This window comes from Amorphotheca resinae (genome assembly GCF_003019875.1).
Source record: "Amorphotheca resinae ATCC 22711 unplaced genomic scaffold M430scaffold_8, whole genome shotgun sequence".
Lineage (NCBI taxonomy): Eukaryota > Fungi > Ascomycota > Leotiomycetes > Helotiales > Amorphothecaceae > Amorphotheca > Amorphotheca resinae.
The window spans coordinates 1,169,072-1,190,168 of record NW_020194478.1 but is presented as its reverse complement, the minus strand read 5'-3'; the positions used below and the strand labels follow the sequence as shown (position 1 = coordinate 1,190,168).

The following is a 21,097-nucleotide window of genomic DNA, read 5'->3' as shown; positions in this document are numbered from 1 at the left end:
CCTTCATGTTTTTGCGAGTTCTATTACAGAAGAGGAATATAGCTTCATCCGGACGAGGGACTTCGACTCCGATTATGTTTGGTTGCCCCCCTTCTGAGTACTTACAATGAAGATAGACAATGGAGAGAACCTAGCTTTTGGACCAAGTGATCTGTCGAGGGTGGGTGATTAGGATCCATTTGCAGAATCCGGAGCCATGCGGAAATTCCTAGATGAATACGTCAATACGTTAGGTATGAAGAGAAAGAACACGAACTTACCCGTGGACCAAGCATTCTTTTATCCGACCCGTAAGCACCCGGTGTATAACCTACGTAAGATAGCTATTAACTATAGTTACCTAGTATAAGCGGCGAACTTGAAGGCCTCGAAATCGTTGTCCACGAGACAAACCAGTTTCTAGTTCGAGGTTAACAACCCGAGTAGTATTTTCAAACTCTGAAAACAGAACTTCGTGGTTGAATGAACTTTTTTGAAAAGAATATTTATATCCTCAGTTATCGTCTCTTCCCCTACTCCGTATTTACCCCACAAAATTCCAGGGGCACGGAGGACGCGCCTCGTATTCTACGGGATAGTAGGACGCCGAGCCGCCGAGGCGTCGTGAAGAGCCCCGCATTTGGTGAGAAGTAAGCCTACGCCCCACGTGCCAGGCAGACCGTAAGTCTGACCATCATCTGACACGATAAAGGAGCAATTTTCTACTCCGGATGTCAGCAATCTGTCGTGTCTGCTTTTCTGAATGCTAACTTGACCGCCAACCTGGAAATTAATTGCTTGCATGTTTCTCGCAATCGAGGCCAAACGCCATGGTCCTCTAAAACGCGCGGTTGCGGACGACCGCGGACAAGCACTGCCTCACCGCCCTGTGAGCCAAACTTGAGTGCTGGGGGTTCGGAAGGAGAGGAATAATGACTTTTCAATCCCGTGGAAGCCAGGCAGAGGCGGTGGCTCTGAACCACGCGACTGTGGCACTCTTCATCACGAATACGGCGGCGGGGTTCTATATGATCATGCTTCAATACCTTCTCATGAGAATCCGATCCTCTGCATCCAAGGCTAAATCCCCAACTACTTCCGAGATCTATTGCTTTATTGCGGCGTTATGGATTTTGCACCGCATATTGGACCAAATGCTTTGTTCCATAGTCGATACCTGTGTCCACTTCCTGTCGACTGAAGAAGTGATGGTCCTATACTCGGACTTCCGTCAGAAAAGCTACAATTTGAAATATTGGGCAGTGGGCGCAAAAGAAAAAAGACCAGGATGGGATGGCACCGTCCTCCTCTTCTATGAGATCCTCGGAACATGGCTCATATCCCAAAGCCTAATCTTCCTCCTCGAGACTGCCGTTCCTCTTTTCTTAGATATTCGCCAAGATCATAATCGGGTTGCCCTGAGGTTCCAAACTCGCTGCTTGGAACTGGTAGATTTTGCACGGAGCTTTGACAAAAGCAGCACTGTGAAGCCTCTTATGGAAAAAGAAAAGCGGAGAGATGTCCGCCCTCAGACTGGCGCGAGCAATTTCCAAACCATCAACCTCGAGAGATTACAAACTCACAATCTTGTGGAAGATCAAAGAACCCTGACTTGGAATTTGACGGTGGATAAGAGTGCTCTTGATGAGATGAAAGAGATCCTTGGGCCTCCTGGGGGGTTTGGGGAACTGGGTTTTCATGTTGCATATGATAGAGTTTGTTTCGAGGCCATGAGCATCGGGACTAGATTCAACTTGACCTTTGGGTTGAAAGACAGCAGGCTTGGAAATTCCAAAGAAGCCAGGCATAGAAAATCGCGATAGAAGTATGGCTCGGGATACAATGCAAAGACTTAGATCAAACAAAGCAGTGAGCCACTCAGCCACTTTTTGATGCACAAGTGATCACTTTGAGCTCGACGGTGCTCAATCTTAACTAGTACCCATACTAAAGAAGACGGTTAACCACATTTCAAATCAAACAATAGACAGCAAAATGTAATGATAATGGGCTCGTCACTTGAAGGACCAGTCGCCCAATACCCCGCTCAAAAACCTGATAATGAAAGACATGCCACCATCATGGGAGACTGACCCCTTCGTGTTACATACTAATAGTCCAGAGCACAATCCAATAAATGATCATCTGTAAGATGCGGTAGAATAGAAATAGAAGATGAAGTTTTCTAACCAAAAGCCTAGACGTGAGAACCACGTCCTGGAGAAACATATCACGTGGCTACCCCGCGCTGTTAGAGGTGGGGTCCCAAGTAGCTATGGCACTAGTCAGTTTACGGCAAGTCAATCAACAGCTGCAAGGGCAGAACAGCGAATGAAGCTGGAACTTATGATTTCTACACTTTGCTGTATACTCTGCAGTTGAACTTTTCGCATTGTCCTATATTTCCAAGCGATCAGCGAAGTGGGGTAATTGGGAGGGAGAGTTGTGTACGGTTTACGCAATATAGATACCCCTATCCTCCGCTAAGCTCAGAGTTTGAAGTCCCAGCCCCGGGCATTCAGTTCATCGTTCACGACATCGCAAACTGATCAGGAGCCTCGACCGACACTCCATAATACCCATAATTTTCTCGACGTCTGGATCTGAGCAGTGAACCGCTTAGTCGAGGTCCGGTGCTCTTCGAATTCTCTTGCGACCATAGATAGAGGGATTGTACGAGACGGGATTTCGAGATGTCGCTCTCTGCCGGGGGGCTGACTGGCTCAGGTACGGCTGATATGTATCATGTATACGTTCCGGTCTAACCTTAGCTGCTAGCAAAGTTGGCGGATGTTACCAGGCTCATGAACAAACTTTCTTCGGATCTGCAACAGGCCAGCCTTTCATCCGATGGTAAGCACAGTCTACTCACCAAGCTCGCCCGGTCAAGTTTCTGATCCATGTATAGAACGAGATGCGTATCTTGAGCAGTTGAAAGTGTACGGTCGGGACCCCAACAATGCAGATCCAATTTTCACGAAAGAGGTAAATTGTGCACCCTGGTCCTCCATGTGCGAAGACTAATATGTTTCTGAAGGGTATAGAAACGCTGGCTCGGCATGCCTTCGATAGTACCTCTTTGACGACCTCCAAAAATGCGCTACGATGCCTTGCGAACGCGATGTTCCTGAAACCCGATACTAGACAAATATTCATTGATTTGGGATATGAGGCGAAGGCATGCGACAAGTTGAAGAACGACAATCGAGATGACGAGTTCCTGGCATCGAGAATCCTCCTCCTCTCGACTTACGCTCCGAATATCAATTTGGAGAGGCTGGTGGATCAGTACCATGTGGCCGAGAGAATATGCACCAATCTCAGCAGACACGCAAGGCAATATACCACAGAACAGAAGGGGATTAAGGAGGTTGATCCGATGGGGGATATGGCACTCAGCGAATCGCTCAAACTCGTATACAACCTCACACAACTCTGCCCACAACGACGTGCAGCCTTCTCACCAGCCTTACCCCACATCCTAATGCTTCTCGACAAACGAGATATCCCATATACCAAACCCCTAGATCCTCCGATTTCGCTCTTAATCAACTCACTCTTAAACCTCCCTCTTGAACACGAAGATAATGTTAATATTCTATTTCCAAAAGCAACCCCAAATCTCAACACCGACCGTCTTATAGAGATATTGGATAAGTCAACAAAAGTATACGCCGACGTTGACCTCGAAACTTTGGTCTCACCCCTTGTGGCCCTCATCCATAAAGTTTATGTAGTAGCCACCCAGGCCGCTCACGATGCTAAACAGAACATGGAAAAGGCGCTCCTCCCTAATACTGAAGATCGCAAACAGCCCCTCGGGCGCGGCGAGTCCCTCTCGGCTCGTCTCCTACGCCTATCTGCAGACCACACGGCACCGCAAGCCTCAAATGCAGTATCCACTCTCCTTTTCGAATTGTCCGGAAACGACGTTAGGACCTTTGTACACAATATAGGATATGGGTATGCTTCCGGCTTCCTCGTTCGGCACAAGATCCCAATGCCAGAAGACGTAACGGAGGCCCGGAGTGGCAGTGGCGACGAGTCGGCCAATATCAATCCCATCACCGGCCAAACCCTGGAATCAGAACCGACAGTTGAGATGCCGGCGATGACGGACGAAGAGAAGGAGCGAGAAGCGGAGAGATTGTTTGTTCTCTTTGAGAGGTATTCCCCTTCGTAACCCCCTTTCCTGGATCGATACTAATATTCCCAATCCAGGTTGAGGGCGACGGGTGTGATGGATGTGACGAACCCCGTGCAAGCAGCAGTCCAATCAGGCAGGTTCGAGGAGTTGGACGACGACGCGGAATCCGATTGATGTAATGTAATGCGGGATACGTTGGATACGCATGAGCAAGCTCATCCCCAGTTCCCAGTGCATAGAACATAGATGGGACACTAGAATTTTGGGTATCGCGCAGTAAGGAGAGACAAGGCAAGGCAAGATACCCATTTCCGAGCGAAGCGCGCATACATGATCTGGTGCTCCCTCCTCGAGAACCTCACCTTCGTCAGTGTATTATATAATTCTAATCTAATTCCCTATACAATGTCAACACGCATCTCCTGGACTTCAGCCTAACAGATGCAAAGGATGGTTATTTTTGCATTTCTTTCCCCTGAGCCCCTTTTACTGTGGCGGCGCTCGCCATGCTATATACTGAGCCGCTTGCTCTTGGTGGTTCTTTTGTTGCGATATCGATATCTTGCTGTTATTCCCAGGTTTCAAAGGTTGGATGTTTGAGTATAGAATAGGGGTATTGAGATGTTTGAGATGTTCATGGGATATCTGGGGGTGGAAATAATCGGGGTTTGCATTGCGGCTTTCAAGTTCAAGCCAGAGTCTGAGAGTTCTAGATGCCATGAATACCTACCTACCTAACTCCACTTCCTGTACAAACCCCAGATTATGTCGGGGTAATTAACCTTTAATCTTAGTTCTGTACGCCATAGGAAGGAGCAATTAAAGTAACACGTGAACACCATGATCCATGGTTAAGGTATCTGATCCTTGGTGTAATATTCGGACCTTTAGAGCCGCGCGCGGGCGCATCATTTCAGGGGCACGCGGCGGCGCTTCGGACGTTGCACCAGAGGGGTCTGTCTGGGAAGGTCGGGCGGATATCTATGTAGGTGATGTTTGCTTTGCGGGGATTGTTGTTGTTGTTGATTGATTGATTGATCAATTGAATAATCGATGTCTGGTGCGGGGGAATAATCATGGAAGGAGGATGTCTTTCTTGTATCTACAGTCTGCAGACTGCCCCCCTATTACTATTCTGACCAATCAGCAAGGGCGGTGCTGCGGCCGCGGGAGGTATCTACATGGAGAATAAGAATACGAATAATCATAATAATAACAGGAGGAATAAAGCATGAATGTAATCAAATGTACTTACTCACGGACGCGGATGTGGGGGTTGTAGATGGTGGGCGATCATCACGGGCGGCTGTGCGCAATTGGAGGGGTGATGGTCCTGCATCGAACAGCCGCGTAACAATTCGAATGCTGTAATAATGATACGAATAATAACTCCGTAATCCGTATCTTATGTACGCAGGAAGAATGTTTATGTACCTACATGCATATCCCGTCGTCACCTCCCGAGACATCAGACGTACCCAGGTGAATGTACCAGCCACAGGGCACATGACTCGCGCAGTGTTTTGGTGATGTAGTGATGATTTGGTATGTTTGGTATGTACGCGGGTTGGAGGCAGAAACATGAAGACTGAAAATCTCACTCCCCAGAGTTGCAGGTTACAACGTTGTAGTATCTGCATTCGTAGGTTACATTGTATGTTGTATGTTGTATGGGCGAAGGATTCAAGATGTACGTGATATCGGACTGTAGAAGCGGTGGTCTGTGGCCCTTCCCTTGCTGCAGGGCTCCTGTACCTGTGCACCGAGGCTCTGAGTGAAGCGAGCGACCAAAACGGAAATTAAGGACCTCCCTGCATCGCTTCGCCTTTTCTACTTCTCACCTCCTGCGATCCCTCCCACCATGATGATAATCATTCTTCTTCTTCGCCGCTTCGTCCCGTGTTGTCTCGAATGCAGGATCTACATTCGACGTCTGTCTTACCTAACCAGTCTTAGCACGCCCGGCCGCGTAGACCCTTTCCAGGATGAGCTAGGTCTCTCTCGGGTCTAAGTACCTTAGGTCTTCTACGGTGCTGGTCTCTCGTCTCCTCCAACCACCCCTGCCACCAGTTCTTTTCCTGCTCTTCTTGCTTGTCCAACCTCCAATTCCCCCATGACGTTCATCTCCGAGTCATGCCCGTCCGCGTGCCCTTCTGCCACTTGATTGTAACGCACGGTGATGGCCCTGCTAATGCACTAGCGACCAGAATCCGGCGATTAACGACCCCTCGATCCCTGGACGCATCACCCCACTGAGATCCCGTCTCGGCAGAGGGCAATCGGGCCTCCTGGCCTCCCGCCGGCGATTTCCATTTCTGCCCTAATTTCGATAGTCGGCCATGTCGGCCTTCCAAATTCCCAATAGCCTTGTATCCCATCCCGAGCTGAGTTGAGGGCGGCTGGGCCTCGACGGGTGAAGTCCTCGTCAGCAGTCAGCTCGAGAGATGGCTGTGCCGTGTCACTCTTTCTCTGTAGCCAAAGTCAGGACACTGCGAGATTGCGAATGCCGAGTGGCATCGAGTAATTCGGGTCTGGGGGTCCAAGACAAGAGCAATGCTGGCTCTCCATCCGAGTCCCTACATGTGACTACGCCCCCCCTCGTGCCCTGGAACGTCACCACCTGAGTCGGCCGCCCTCCCTCATGAGCCGCAAGTTTCTTGACTTCCTAGACAAGGTCAGGCTAGGTGAGGCACAAGCGAAAGATGAAGGGGCTGCTTCTTCTTTGGCGTCCAGCCAACGGGAAACGAACTTACCGATACGCCCCGCGTCTAGGACGCCTCCAAACCCAGCCCGCTATGTTCCCCCCTCCCCCACCCCCCGGCCACTTGGTCTGGTACCTGCGTCTGGCATCTTTCTGTTTTGGTACCTGGCTAGACATGGCCTGCTGCTCAGAGGTAAAGTATGTTCCACCAAGCCACATCCCGGAACTTTCTGGTAGCGACCGGGCTGGTTGCGATATCTCGCGGTGATACGTCGGCGCTCCTCCTGTATACTACACGGCTGGACAGTGGGCACTTTGTGGCACATGGCTGGGTTAGCATGCACCGAGCTTGGATATCGAAGATGAGAATCTTCGAGACCCAGCTTCTCGAATGGACCCTTGCATGCTTCGGGTTTACCCAGCCAGCGGAATGTTACAACCCTTCGAATCTCAAGTGGTTGGGAAGGGTCCTGGAAGGGCATATATACCCATCTCCTCGAGGGACGAAGGATGAGTATGATACCAACTTCAACGACAAACCTTCACCATGACGACCCTTGAACAAGCCCTCTCGCAACAGAAGACGGCGAACGTTCTTCTTCGCCCAAGCGTCGCACCTGCTACCGCGAGCAGTGGTGGCTCGCTGACCTTCAGCTTGTGCAATCAGACTTCCTCGAACAATGTCTATGCCTATGTTACTGGGATTGCAACCAACAACAACTATGCCAACTATCTCCTGAAATCTGACGGTGTCACACCTTGTGCGTACCCTGAGCAAAACCAACCGCCCTTGCGACTTCGATGAGGCCTTTCGAGGCGGGAAGACCTGGCGCTGACTCTCTATCAGACTATCCCAACAATCCAACCTCCACCGGAACTGCACTCTCAGAAAACTGCGCTATCCCCCTCGGAAAAGTGGGCTCAACCACCGACATCACTGTCCCATTTACCGATGGAGGCAGAGTCTGGTTCAGTATTGGCGACACCCTGACTTTTCTGCTAAACCCTGGGGAATCTGGGGCCGAATTGGTCGAACCATCTGTTACCAACACCTCTGATCCCAACTACAACCTGACCTGGGACTTTTGCGAATTCAGTCTTGGCACCGCGGGACTCTATGTCAACATCACATACGTTGACTTTGTCTGTATCCCCATCGCTCTGACCCTGACGAACACGAGCGGAACGGTCACCCACGTTAGCGGTCTCCCTTCAGACGGGCTTGAAACGATCTGTAACGAACTCATCGCTCAAAACAACAAGGACAGCGCTGGCTGGGACAAACTTATTGTCAAGAAGAGTGATGGATCGACCCTCCGCGTTTTGAACCCAACGGGTGGTATCGATTTCGACTCGACACTCTTCAAAGACTACTGGACCGACTACGTCAACCAGGCCTGGAACAAATACGTCAGCGCGTCGCTGGAGATTGATACTCAAAGCTCATGGGGCGTCGTCGATGGGAATACCTCCAATGACCGCAATTCGATTACTTTCAGTGGGGTGGGAAGTTTCTCGAAGCCGTCCGCAGCTGATATATTCAGCCAGAGCACGGGCGCCTTCGCTCCGCAGGCATCCAATACTGATGAACTGCTGAACATTGGAGCAAGACTATCTACAGCAATCAACCGCTCAACGTTATTGACCGACCCTGATCAGCCCGATGCTGAGACCGTTTCATCGTACTACCAGAACAGCGTCACGAACCATTTCGCGAGGATTGTTCATGCGGCGAACTTGGACGGCAAAGGATACTGTTTCCCCTATGATGATGTCGGAGGTGCGAATGAAGAGGACCAGAGTGGCCGATTAACCGACCCGTCGCCAAGCAACTTGTTGATCACTGTCGGGGGCGGGAACGCGAGTTCGAAATTGAAGAGGGGACTCGTGGAGGCTGAGAAGCCGAAGATGAAGAGGTCTCTTGCCTGGAACGAGGACGTAAAGGAGCCACTTCCTCAGGCGGCTGACTACCGGGATCTGGAGAAGGCTCAGGTGGCCGATTACCGAGATCTGGAGAAGGGTGAACATCCGAAGTTGATGAATGAGCTGGCGAGAGCCAATGAAGCACCCAAGGCCATCGTTCCCCCTATCCTGAAGCGGGCTCTCGGAAGATACTGGACAGTAAGTTTTACACAACCCATTTGTTTCTGAGCAATGGCTAATATGAAATAGCAATTCCGCTCCTCTTCATTGTACGAGCGTCTCGGCCCAATCATCGAACTCATCAACCAATTTCTCATCTCATTCCTTTCCCTATCGCTGCGAGCTGTCCTTTCACGCCTCGCTATTATTCTCTTTGTCCTCATCTTTTACTTTCTCGGTATGGAGCCCCGCGGGGCCGACATTGCCTCTCAACGACGCATCCTGGAGGCAGCTGGTCTGCTCAATAACGGCACCATCACACATGGGATGTGATTGGCACGAACTACGAATAAAATGAACAGCGAATGAGCGTGGCGTTATGTTTTTCCTTATACCAAGATATCCAGAAGGCGTTTTGTTTGTGTGCTCAGATGGCACCTCGGACCTCAGAATGATTGTCGGTTTTTGGAGCGGATTGTACTGTACTTGCGGGTTTCTGATTCGAAGGCCTGTTTTAGTAGAAGTTTTTAATTCCTAGGTCAATTAATTTGGATTTTTCATGCACGCCCTGTTGATACTCCAGATCCAATGATTCCTTTACAAGAAGCATGATTAAGAGAGACCTGGAGTCGGGGACCACCTTTCTGGTCCTTGGGGATGTGCATTTTCGGCCATTCATTGAGCAAAGATAACGCCCGATCAATACAACATCACAGAAACTCTATCCGCCATTATGACATATACCTACCCTGTTCCTCAGAAGCCCTTTACAATTCGCAAGCCTTAGTCTGCGAATAAGGAAAGTTGGGTTTGAAAAGTGGTGGGTTCAGGTATTGGCGTAGGTAAGTTTTGGTGGAGATGCGGAATTTGGTTTCTCCGGAGGTAGTACCGTTGACTAAGGGAGATTAGATTAGATAACGAAAATAGGTAAACAAGGGACGAAAGCAAAGCAGAGAAACATGAAAAAGTCGCGGGTCGAAATAAGAGGAATGCGATCGCTCCTCAGGGCTTACGGTAGGCTCTTCCTGTCCCTATAACTCGAGGTCGTTCAGCGTGACTGGTTATCCAAAGTCCTGAGCCGAAGGACCGTACAGTAGTACTGTAGGTCGCCGATCACTCAAGGTACTGTGGATAGCTCCGGGAAGCGTGAATAACTTCTCCTCTTGAACATGGCCCACCCTGACCCGAATACCCATACCGCGAGTCCCAGCGGGCTACTATGGATCGCCATGGGTATGCCCGTAGTCACGGAGATACAATATACCTTGACGGCGGGGCTACACTACGCTCAGAGTAGATACTTAAAGCTCCCCGCCATGCTGCATGTTACGCGTTCTGCGGTTCCCGTCAATCCGAGTTGCAATCTCTGCTGCAGTAGGTAGTTGATCTGCGCGAGAATCTTATCTGTGCCTGATCTTCAATCTCCCGTTCACATCTCTCAATTGCACTCTTTTCTCAAGGGGAAGCTCCAGGAAAGATGCGCTTTTCGCACGTCGCTGTTGCTCTCCTCCCTGCCGCTGGCCTGGGGGCCGCCGCCGTTGAGCTTCTCACAGACATCAATCAGATTTCAAGGAATTGGGGTCAGATCTCGCCCTACGCCGATAACGCCGACGACTATTTCGGCGTCGAGTATGTTGGGCTTCCCGAAGGCTGTCAGATCGTGAGTCTTCGTCGCCGTTGGGAACTGGTGCCATGGGCTGACCGCAGCAGGAATCCGCGAGCATCCTTCAGCGCCACGCACAGCGTTTCCAAGGTTCTGGAGCAGATGACGGGGGCAACGACTTCAACTTTGCGCAGAAGGTATCGAACTTCACGAGCTCGAATGCGAATGCCTCCTTTACGGGCCCGCTGGCCTTCCTGAACAACTACCGGTACAACTTGAACGCCAATGGACTACTCACGGGGCTGGGCGCGGTAACCGAGTTCAACTCGGGGGTGATGTTCTGGAATCGCTACGGTAGAATCCTTTACAACGCTACTGTCGCGCAACTTGCGTACAATGCCAGCTTCCCGAACGGCACGGCGAGGGAGCCGGTCGTGCTGAGGACCACAAGCCAGTCGAGAATCCAGAATAGTCAGATCAACTGGGCGCTTGGATTCTTTGGGACCAGCTTCCAGGCCACTCCGGATCCAACCCTCGAGAACGCTACTGAGCCATTCAAGGTGGTTATCATACCTGAGGGGGGATCTGAGAACAACACCCTGGCTTCGTATGATAGCTGCTTTAATGATTACGATCCGGTGGAGGGCTATCTTGGAGATCTTGATCTCTTCACATATATCCCGAAGTATTTGGGTGGGGCAACTAGGAGATTGCAGAAGTATGTCCCCTCGGGGTTTCAGTTGAACGTCAATGATACATATGCCATGCAGAGCATCTGTGCGTATGAATATACATTCATGGGAATGTCTGACTTCTGTACCCTGTTTACCGCAGAGGAGTGGGCGGGCTTCGAGAACTCTTTGGATATAGAATGTGAGTATTGCCTTGAATGGCCGGGATGCTTCCCACTGGCTTTTCCGTCAGTCACTTTGGATAGAACAAAACTAACACTTTAGTTCAGATTACTACGATTATTCATTTGGCAACCCAACTGGGCGGGCTGAAGGAATTGGCTACGTTCAGGAACTGATCGCCCGGCTAACTAACACATACATCACCTCCTCCAACTCCTCCGTAAACTCTACCTTGGACGATAATGCTACCACCTTCCCCCTCGGCCAGAAATTCTACGCAGATTTTAGTCACGATGACATTATCATCTCCGTCCTGACTGCACTCTCCCTGGATTACATCCACGATCCCCCATCTCTGACCCAGTACCCTCCGAATCCGAACCGAAAGTTCATCCTGAGCCATCTAACCCCCTTCGGCGCACGACTGGTGACGGAGACGATCGGCTGTGCAGTGCCTGACCCTCACCCCGTGAAGGACTTCCGCGTCCAATACACGCCGGAGCAATACGGCTATGACGCCTCGAACGCGACGCACAAGTTCATCCGGATGCGCCTGAACAACGGTATCTTACCTCTAAACACCATCCGCGGCGGCCACTGCGGGAACGCCACGACTGGACGCATCGATGGCATGTGCGCCATGAACGATTTCTTGCAGAGTCAGGCGAATAGCTATGCCTTGAGTAACTACCAATATGCGTGCTTCGGGAACTACACCATCACGAACGCGACGAGCGGGAAGGACTATGATGGGACGATCTTCCCATCCGCAGCTAGAAAGCCGTGAAAATCGAAAAAAAAAAAGTAGTTCTAGACGTAATCAGAAACCAAAATTCTGTTTTCGATATAAGATCCAATTTGCATCTTCCTGTGACATCGAGCGCCGTTGATGAGTTATAGATCCTGTTGAGACGGAAGTGGAGTTCCAATATTAGGCACGTGACCGGAAACATGCGTAAAGTGGTTTTGGACGCGAGCGCGTTACACGGAAAGGTCGCGTTTTTGCAGACGACCCTGAGCGAGCGAGTGAGCATCACTCGACGCCCACGCTTTCGGTCCCAACCACCGCGAATGCAAACATCGGATCCCGTTGTGATGGAGTAGGCCTGGACGGAAAGCTGCGTCTCGATGAAGTTTGCTCGTCTTATCGCTCGAGCTCGCAGTCATGGTATCTCTTGGGCAAGCCTCACTCCCTCGACCACTGCCAGCTGCTGCACCAAGACCTAGGCCACCAACTCCTCCTCGAGAATCCGAGAAGCACGAGACAGGACCCGGCTCCTTCAAACGAGTGCTCGCCGCCTCGACCATCACGCCTAACTCGTCTGCAGAGTCTCCAAATCCCTCGTCGAGAGCGTCGCGGAAGAGGGTCGAATGGGACGACCTGACGACATCGAGTCCGGCACCGTCGTCATCTTCCGGGCAACGGAAACCGATTAAGTCTATCTTGAAGCCGTACAATGGGGCGATTTTCCAGACCCTTGATCTAGGCACGGCGGCGAAGCTCTCTCCCCCGCATGCCTACGCAAACCTTGCCGCGATGCTCGAATCGATAGCCCAGCAGCTCGCGGGCAAGGACCGGAACTCGAGGATGGATGCATACACGACGCTGTCGGGGACGATAAAGGCGTATGACAATGTGCCGGATGTCCGGGCATTGAAGGAGAAGATGGGACTATTGCAACAGTTCATGATGCGAGATCTGGCTGCGAGAACCACAACGGGCTCCACAGATACGGCGCTCATCGTTAATGATCTGGTTCTCCTGTCGAGCTTCCTTCACAAGCCTGCGATTGCTGAACTTCTTTCCAGCGACTTCAGTGCCTTCGTTGTCGATCATGCCATCAAGACTTTCGAGGACCCGGGAATGTCGAAAGACGTCGTCAAGCATCTGATGTTCGTCCTTGCGCAGCAGAGCTTCCCGGCCAAGATCATGAACGCCGAAAGATGTACACGGTTGATCACTGCGCTGCACGAAATCGAGAATTATGTGAAGGGGAAGAGCATCGTTATTGGACGAATCAACATATACAGGAACCTGGTGCGGAAATCGAGATCTCACATGCTAGCCAACCTCGTCTGGCTCGAAGACCTTTTCAGTGACATGCTCAGTAGCCTCAGAGACACAAGGGCAGCTGCCATTGACTTCGGCCTAGAGGCGGCTCTGGTACTCGGTACTGAATCTAGAGCTTCTCGTGCGGTTATGGATCTCTTCCAACGGGAACGAGAAGACGACAGATCGGTCCCGAAATTTGGCGAATATCTTGCACAGCGCTTGAAAGCGATGGTCCACAAGAAACAGGAAGGTGGAAGTTCGAGCGTACCCCAGATCTGGAGCGTTGTCATATTGTTCCTTCGCTGTCGACCTCGCCAGTTCGAGCAGTGGTCGTTTAGGGGGGATTGGCTCGTAGTCATCCAGGAATGCTTCAACTGTAGCGACCAGCAAACTAAACTCGAAGCCAACCTGGCGTGGAATCGATTGGTGTTTGCAATTCGACCGGACGAAAAGACACCCCCAACCATCATCACCATGCTGTGCAGACCCCTGCTCGAACAGCTCAAACGTAAGGGCAAATCTACCAGTAAATCACGGAGAGCTACCCTCGGCAGCCTGTGCGTTCTGCTCTATTACTCCCTCAGACCCAACCCCACCACAACCCACCTGGACCTATACTGGAATCATTACGTCCTTCAGATAGTCGGGAAGACTTTGATCCCTACGAACGCTTCTGGAGATTCGGAATTGGTCCGACAGGATCTGACTGACGCATGCCTTATATTGAGGGGCCTCTTCGATTCAACAACACCACGGCCCTGGAAAGAGACGCGTGCTATGGATTTCAGTACGACAGACATGAATATGCAGATGAGCGAGCTTCCAGCCCTAGATTCCAAGTGGCTCCGCAAGTCCTCTTCGGTTGTTTTTCCAGTGTTACAGCCTCTTCTACAAGCCCTCTATTGGGATCTTGGTAAAGAGGGAACGGCCATTACATCTTTATGGAACACGTATAATACGTCGATTGCCTCTCCCGCGGTCAAGGAAATTAAGGTGCCCAACGAGACCATGTCTTGTGTGGCATGCACTTTCAATCTTCTGTACCGCATCTGGCATACTGGACCAACGAATCTACAATGTCTCCCGGGCCCCAGTGGCTCACGGTCCGAGAATTTTTTGGAAAGTTTTGCTACTATCATACTGTCGATGGTTGATAAACTTGGGCCACTTCCTTTCACCGAGAAGCTCTTGTCCATCGGCAGTCAAGATACCTTCGTGGTCATCGCAACCCCATCGCACCGACCTAGAAATACCGTCGGCGAGATCCAGTGCCCACTGCATCATCTATTTGTCTTGCTGACAAGTGTGTGCCCGGATCTGGAATACGATGTGAAGTTCGAGCACATGGTACGACGAATCCTCACCCCCTTTTTTAACGCTCGACCTTCCAGCAAAGCCAAGATGGACTTCATCCAGGAGCTCTTACGATTGCTTCCTGCTGAGAATACCGAACCATGCAAGATGATTTGGCAAATCTTGGCCGAATTTGCAACAACGCCGGCAGATCCAGAGCCAAGAGATGGGAGAGGAAGTGGCAGCAATAACAGCTATGATCAGCCATTGGGCGGTGTTTATTCCAACGCCTTGAAGATACTCGAGCTAGGCATTGATATCTCTCCGCGTGATCCTATGCCGGGCTGGAAGGTTCTCTTTGAGTCATTGGTGACCTCAGCTACCGCCGATGCTGGTGATGGGGGCAGAGCTATCGCAGTGATTGAGCCTCTAGCTCGCGCTTTCTCCCGGAAACTCCCCAAAGGCGACGAACCTTCGAATTATGGACTTGCTTACTTCCGCATCATTGTTTTCAAGGCGAATTACCCCAAAGATCGTCAGGCTCTTGATGCGGCACGGAGACGGTTATGGGGAGCCGCACCTGGTGGCTCAAAGCAATCTTCTTATGACCCTTATGCTCACCTATACGAGTATATGCAAAAATGTCTGGAAAAAGCATACACGTCGTATAGCAGGGATCACGCTATAGAATATTCAGAGATGCTTTCGGCCACCACAGCCCTCCTCAATCGCTGCCCGGATGCGATTCGTTACGATGTTTATGTGAAGCTTCAAATTGGCATTAGCCGCTGGATCCTCGATGAGGATTCAAAACTCAGTGGTGGCACTGCTTATTCACAAGCGGTGCGTTACCCGTATTCTTGATTAGGCATCTTAAACTGACGATAGTAGTTAACATCGCTCTGGGCCAAGGTCTGCTCTCAGCTTCCACTAATGATCCACCAACACAGCCATTCTAAGATTCTTGCCGATTTGGAGCCGCTTCTCTGCTCTGGTTTAGAAACTAGACATCGAGCGATTGTCAATACAACGATCCGACTCTGGAATTCAACCTTCGGTGACTGCGAGGAGAAATTTGAATACCCTCCGAGGATCAAAGAGGCGCTGCTCAGACTCCGCCCAGTTGCAGAGCTGCAACTTCCATTCTTCCCAGATAGCCTCGAGAGCGAAGGCTCTGCTGAACATCGCCAACCGCTCAGCTTTGCGGATTCTCAAGATGACTCGAGCAATTTCTTCGGGTCAAGTAGTATAGATTCTATGTTGCGAAGACAGCCAATGCCTCGTCTAAATCCGCCTAGATCTCGAAGATCGACCCCACAGGTTCTTATCGAGATAGGTCAATCATTCCAGGTAGCAGGCAAACGATCCCGGGAGGCAACCCCGGAGCCGGGCAAGACGAACCCAAGGAAAAGGATCTCGACACAGAAGTTACGACACGATGATTCTCAGGTTCAGTTTGAAGCCATTGAATCTTCTCCTATTGCAGATACGATTGTCGATTCTCAACTCTTGACCGACAGGCAGAAGGAAGTGAAGGAACGACAGAAAGCTGAAGCCGCGATGTTTCCTGATCTTCGCTCAACCCCACGTACAAAAGGAGGCCCCTCCAGTGTGGAATTGGCATTTCGTCGTTCAGCTTCCAAAGCACGTTCGGTGGCTTCGCCAGATATTGAACGGCAAACTACACCTACCCTCCTTCCCCAGGGGGAAGAAGATGATTATGTCAATTCATCACCAACGCCGACACGAGCATTACCCCAGGCTGAAATTTCAGAGCTGCCCTCGTCACCTCCTGAAGCTATTGAAAGAGAACCAGTCGTGAAGTACGAAGATGAGATGGACTTTCCGTCCTCACCCCCTGAAATTATCGAGGACCAAGGCAATGATAATACAACGTCTCTCGATCCGTCGGCCCAGATTGACCCTGATGCCCCTGAGAACAATCCTACACCTTCTGTACTTGATGGCAACCAGGATGAGCAAGTCGAAGTCGAAAACTTGGGACTTCCTGTATCAGCGGCGACATCCAACGCCGAGGATAACGCGCTCCCCACCTCTAATGTACGGCCTGGTCAATCGAGCCCAGGAGCTGGGCCAAGTCAAGCCAAGGCATATGCCATGGAAGGTCCCAGTACTCCTACACACGAGCACAGCGACGTACCAGAAGGCCAGCAAACGTCCAGAAGTCCAGTCTTTCATGATGCGCTCTCAAGCCCTGTATCGTCTGATAGACCTACCGCCAACGAAGAAATATTCCAAGATGCGATTTCATCGCCTCGTCTTAACCTAGGCAAAGCAGAACCAAAGCAGGATTCGCCATCCCTCAGCGACTTCGATGAGTCTAGCATGCTCAGATTAGTGAAGGAATTTGATGAGGGCTCTGGTCGACCGAGGAGAAGTGTTAGATTTTCGGTGGGTAAAGAAAACCAGCCTGGAAAACAGCCAGTTTCAGCGGATTCTCCTTGCCCCGCTACGACTGCAAATGTGTCGTTTGATACTTCTGCAGGTGACGTGCCCGAAGTATCAATAACAGAGCTTGACGGTACTGATAAAGCCCATAAGGGGCTTACTCGCTCCTCTGGTAAAGCATCCGTGTCATCATCTATACCGTCTCTAATCCCCGAAACTCCTGGTGTAAAAGCCACCGCAATGGTACAGACTGTAGATGAGGAGGCTATTGATCCTGATGATACTATCGTCGTGGAAGTACCGGAAAATTACCAGGTATATAAAGCGCCGAGACGCAGACGGAACAAGGCGGCTTTCACTCGAGTACGTGACTGGTCGGCTAGCCCTAAGAAGAGGAAGCATGAGGAAGCCGCTGAAGAGCAGCACGAGGTTCCCGATAGTCAGGAAGTCAAGGCTGATGGTAAGACACCTGATGTATTTAGATTTCCATATGCTAATTTAGTACCAGAAACATCGCCAAAGAAAAGACCATCAGCCAAGAAACGAAGGAGGCGCTCCAAACGTGGTTCCCAGGTGTCGTCACAGACTACAGATCCTGAGCCTGAGGCTACACAGAGTTTCTCATCCATGGAACTCGATGTTTCGACACAGAACACGCAGGAGACTGATAGTATGACGGATGTAAGAGCATCGAGTGCGAAAGATGCAAGGGATGATGTCGGTGTTACCACGCCGCATTCAGTTGGCAAAAGAGAATCCCGTGGAGGGAAGACAGGAGGCGAGGCAGCTGGGGAGGCAAGCGTGGATACTAGCAGCAAGGAGGCCTCCGGTGTTGAAATTGCAGCTGAGACGACTGTTGACGACAGCAACATATTGGATAGTACACATGAGGAGGGTGGAGTCAGTATTGTGGAGGTTAACACGAGGTCGTCTGGTGAAGAACCTCAGACGGAAGAAGTGCCAACCGCACAGAGCATACGAGACAAGCTCCAGAGCCTTATCAGCGATCTTGACACCGCATCGCTTACGCGGGAAGAGGTGAACGCATTTGAAGATCTGTTTATGGATGCCAAGGAAAAACTATACGGCGCTGCAAGGAGAGGGAGAGCCAGGAAATAATGATTTTGCATTGCGTCGGAGTATGATTATCTTCTTGTATTTGATCGGGTCTGTCTGGAATGGTGTATAAGGTAACAACTAGGACATGCATTGGCGGAGTTTTATGAGATCAGAACTAGTGTACCTGAGATACCACAAATTGTATTTTGTTACATGTTGTTTGGAGAAGTCCAGTTCTATACAATGCCTCCTGTCTGGCAATGCCTGTGATCTCTCTCTATCGCCTCGGCGGCTACAATCGAACGGATGAAAGTTAGTCCGCCCTCCGCGTTTCAGATCAGACATCCCACCTCGACCCCACGTCTTCCTCTTCCTCTTCCTCTTCCTCTTCCTCTTCTCTCCTCTCCTCTGTCTCCCATCATCATCTCCCGATTTTCTCTAACTCTTAATTCTTTGCATTCTTGTTCGTTCATACCCATCTTCACTCTCTCTCACCCCAACCCCCAGATCCCAAACATGGTGGACCGCCCAAAGAAGCCCTCGGCTCTGAACCCCATCTCGCCCGGCCTGGCGCCTCAAGCACAAGTCAACATCACGCACTCGAACTCGCGCGTCTCTGCCGTGCTGCCCACCGGCGAATCGATCGAGGTCCTCCTCTACGGGGCCACCATCATAAGCTGGAAGGACGCGGCGGGGCAAGAGAAGCTCTTCCTCAGCAGCAAGGCGCAGCTGGACGGCACGAAAGCCGTGCGCGGCGGCATCCCGCTGGTCTTCCCGGTGTTCGGGACGGCGCCAGACCATGCGGCGACGGCGGCGCTGCCGCAGCATGGCTTCGCGCGCATCTCGCGGTGGGAGTTCCTGGGGCGCAGCACGAGCGAGAGCGCGCGGACGACGGATGACGGGGATAGTAGCGTGAAGTTGGATTTCGGGCTCAGCCCGAGTAATCTGGATGAGGAGAGTCGTAAGAAGTGGCCGTATGCGTTTGGTCTGATCTATAGTGTTACGCTGGGGAGGGAGGGCTTGACGACGAGTATGGTGGTGAGGAATGAGGGGGAGAGCGCGTGGGAGTTCCAGGTGCTGATGCATAGCTATTTGAGGGTTGATGTGAGTGCCTCTCTCTCTCTCTATCTTCCTCGGCTTTTTATAATTGATACTGACAAAGGCTTTCTATCGTAGGACATCTCCCAAGTCTCCATCTCGGGCCTCGAATCCTCCTCCTACGTCGACAAGCTCACCACGCCCATCTCCACCACCACGTCTCCCTCCAGCGCCCTAACCATCGGCTCCAAAACAGACCGCGTATACACACCCGCGGGCGGCCCCAGCGCCCCCGTCGTCGTCACCGAAGGCGGCGCGAAGAAATTCAGCCTCGTCCGAGATAACCTCAACGAAGTCGTGGTCTGGAACCCTTGGACCGACGCCGTCAGCATGTCGGACTTCGCGCCCGCTGACGGGTACAAGAACATGATCTGTGTCGAAGCGGGCGCGGTCAAAGGATGGCAGAAACTAGAGGCGGGTGAGACGTGGGAGGGCGGACAGATCATCTCGCTCTGAAGGAGGGGTGGAGAGGAAGGACTTGGGCGCTTTGCTTGGGAGGGAAGGAAGGAAATTTAATCATGAGTGAAATGTAGGCAACACGCTGGTATGGACAATGAGGCATGAGAGATTATGCATGATGAGATGTTGATGAGGACCGCGATACTAGCTAGTTATCTCAGCTAGTTATCACGGGTACAGAGCGTATATACCTAGTTCTGCTTTCTACTTATACAGCATGGCTAGTGAAGCGCGAATGAATATATATGAACGAAAGAAATGAAAGCCCATCTGTGCTTCTCTCTCATACACATAAACGAACACACCTCCACCTTTCACATACTTCTTCCCATCCCATCCCATCCCATCCTATCCCACACTTCCCCCTTCTATAAAAGAACCCAAGAATCCCTCCCCTTTAAGCGAGCGAACCCCCCTATTTCCGTTGCGCGGTTATGTATGGATGTTTCTTTTTAACAATAGATTTATGGATAGATGGATATGTAAACACGGCAAGTTTGTTATTTAAGAAAAGAAAGTGTCATATCATATAGGGGGCTTTGGGGTAGGTAGGTGTCTGGAGATAGGTGGATGTTGGATGGAATCATCCAAGTATCCCATCTATCCCCCCCCCCTTTTTTTTCCTCAATCAATCAATCTATCTAATCTATCATAATCCACAGTATACAAGTACCATACCGCAGCAATACAAACAAACAAACAAACCCCAAAAAAAATCTCACACCGTCCCGCCAGCCCCCCTCCTCTCACTCGCAACCGAAGACGGTGTTCTGAATACTGACGTTGAAGTACCATCATCATGTATCTGCACCTGATGCGAAACTGCCCCTTCCCCATCTGCATCAGCATCAGCATCAGCATTAGCAACAGCATCAGCAACTTCCTGACTCTTCTTCCTACCAGCCCTCCTCGCACGAATGCGCATCCGGGCCCACGGCAAGAAATTGAAATACCCGCCACATGCAAAGACGCCGCACCAGAGGATGAATTCCGTACTGTAGATTACGAGGCCTAGAATATCGAGTTTGGGTTGGAAGACTGTGTTTCTTTTAATTTTCTTTTGGTCTTTTTATTGGGGGCTTTTTTGGGGGGGGGGGGGGAGGAAAAGAGGGGGTGCAAAACGTACAAAGTGATAAAAGAGAGAACACATCCCCCGCAGCATCAATCCCAACGAATAAAAACGAGATACCGCGGACTGTCCGATGCGTATATATATCCCAATAATGGCGTAATACGCCCGCGGACAGCAGGACCGTGGAGAGGATCCCGATCAGGGTTGTTGGCCAGTGTAAGGAGCGGTGGGTGGCTTGCTAAGGATGCGTGGGGATTTTAGATTGGGAGGGGTAATGAAAAGGGGAGG

The 21,097-nt window shown here is 50.9% G+C and overlaps 7 protein-coding genes across 7 annotated transcripts in view; 6 read left to right on the top strand and 1 right to left on the bottom strand.

Annotated features, from left to right (window-relative positions):
• Positions 1–911: 911 nt before the first annotated feature.
• On the top strand, positions 912–1,802 carry M430DRAFT_29145 (hypothetical protein; the record flags this gene model as incomplete). The annotated part of the gene is made up of 1 exon (XM_024865849.1): positions 912–1,802. One exon carries the CDS (start codon positions 912–914, stop codon positions 1,800–1,802), a length of 891 nt encoding a protein of 296 aa, XP_024719748.1.
• A 547-nt stretch (positions 1,803–2,349) lies between these two features.
• M430DRAFT_35897 (hypothetical protein) lies at positions 2,350–4,669 on the top strand. Its single transcript, XM_024866835.1, has 5 exons — positions 2,350–2,706; positions 2,758–2,832; positions 2,888–2,964; positions 3,017–4,146; positions 4,201–4,669. Exons 1-5 carry the CDS (start codon positions 2,673–2,675, stop codon positions 4,298–4,300), a joined length of 1,416 nt encoding a protein of 471 aa, XP_024719747.1. The 5' UTR covers positions 2,350–2,672; the 3' UTR covers positions 4,301–4,669.
• Positions 4,670–7,374: 2,705 nt separating this feature from the next.
• On the top strand, positions 7,375–9,242 carry M430DRAFT_20450 (glycoside hydrolase family 64 protein; the record flags this gene model as incomplete). Its single annotated transcript, XM_024864303.1, has 3 exons — positions 7,375–7,588; positions 7,675–8,948; positions 9,000–9,242. 3 exons carry the CDS (start codon positions 7,375–7,377, stop codon positions 9,240–9,242), a joined length of 1,731 nt encoding a protein of 576 aa, XP_024719746.1.
• A 1,144-nt stretch (positions 9,243–10,386) lies between these two features.
• Positions 10,387–12,153, top strand: M430DRAFT_104708 (hypothetical protein; the record flags this gene model as incomplete). Its single annotated transcript, XM_024860945.1, has 3 exons — positions 10,387–10,569; positions 10,620–11,385; positions 11,474–12,153. The coding sequence occupies 3 exons, from the start codon at positions 10,387–10,389 to the stop codon at positions 12,151–12,153; spliced, it is 1,629 nt and encodes a 542-aa protein (XP_024719745.1).
• A 238-nt stretch (positions 12,154–12,391) lies between these two features.
• Positions 12,392–18,406, top strand: M430DRAFT_43399 (hypothetical protein). Its single transcript, XM_024867616.1, has 3 exons — positions 12,392–15,555; positions 15,604–17,581; positions 17,630–18,406. Exons 1-3 carry the CDS (start codon positions 12,532–12,534, stop codon positions 18,238–18,240), a joined length of 5,613 nt encoding a protein of 1,870 aa, XP_024719744.1. The 5' UTR covers positions 12,392–12,531; the 3' UTR covers positions 18,241–18,406.
• A 146-nt stretch (positions 18,407–18,552) lies between these two features.
• Positions 18,553–19,886, top strand: M430DRAFT_67750 (hypothetical protein). Its single transcript, XM_024869307.1, has 2 exons — positions 18,553–19,284; positions 19,357–19,886. The coding sequence occupies exons 1-2, from the start codon at positions 18,697–18,699 to the stop codon at positions 19,732–19,734; spliced, it is 966 nt and encodes a 321-aa protein (XP_024719743.1). The 5' UTR covers positions 18,553–18,696; the 3' UTR covers positions 19,735–19,886.
• A 569-nt stretch (positions 19,887–20,455) lies between these two features.
• Positions 20,456–21,097, bottom strand: part of M430DRAFT_104584 (hypothetical protein) — a gene marked incomplete at both ends in the record, with an annotated part of 1,666 nt that continues 1,024 nt past the window's right edge. Inside the window, 2 exons of the mRNA XM_024860937.1 lie at positions 20,456–20,775; positions 20,864–21,047. Coding sequence (XP_024719742.1) covers positions 20,456–20,775; positions 20,864–21,047 — 504 coding nt within the window. The remainder of the gene's footprint in view (positions 20,776–20,863; positions 21,048–21,097) is intronic.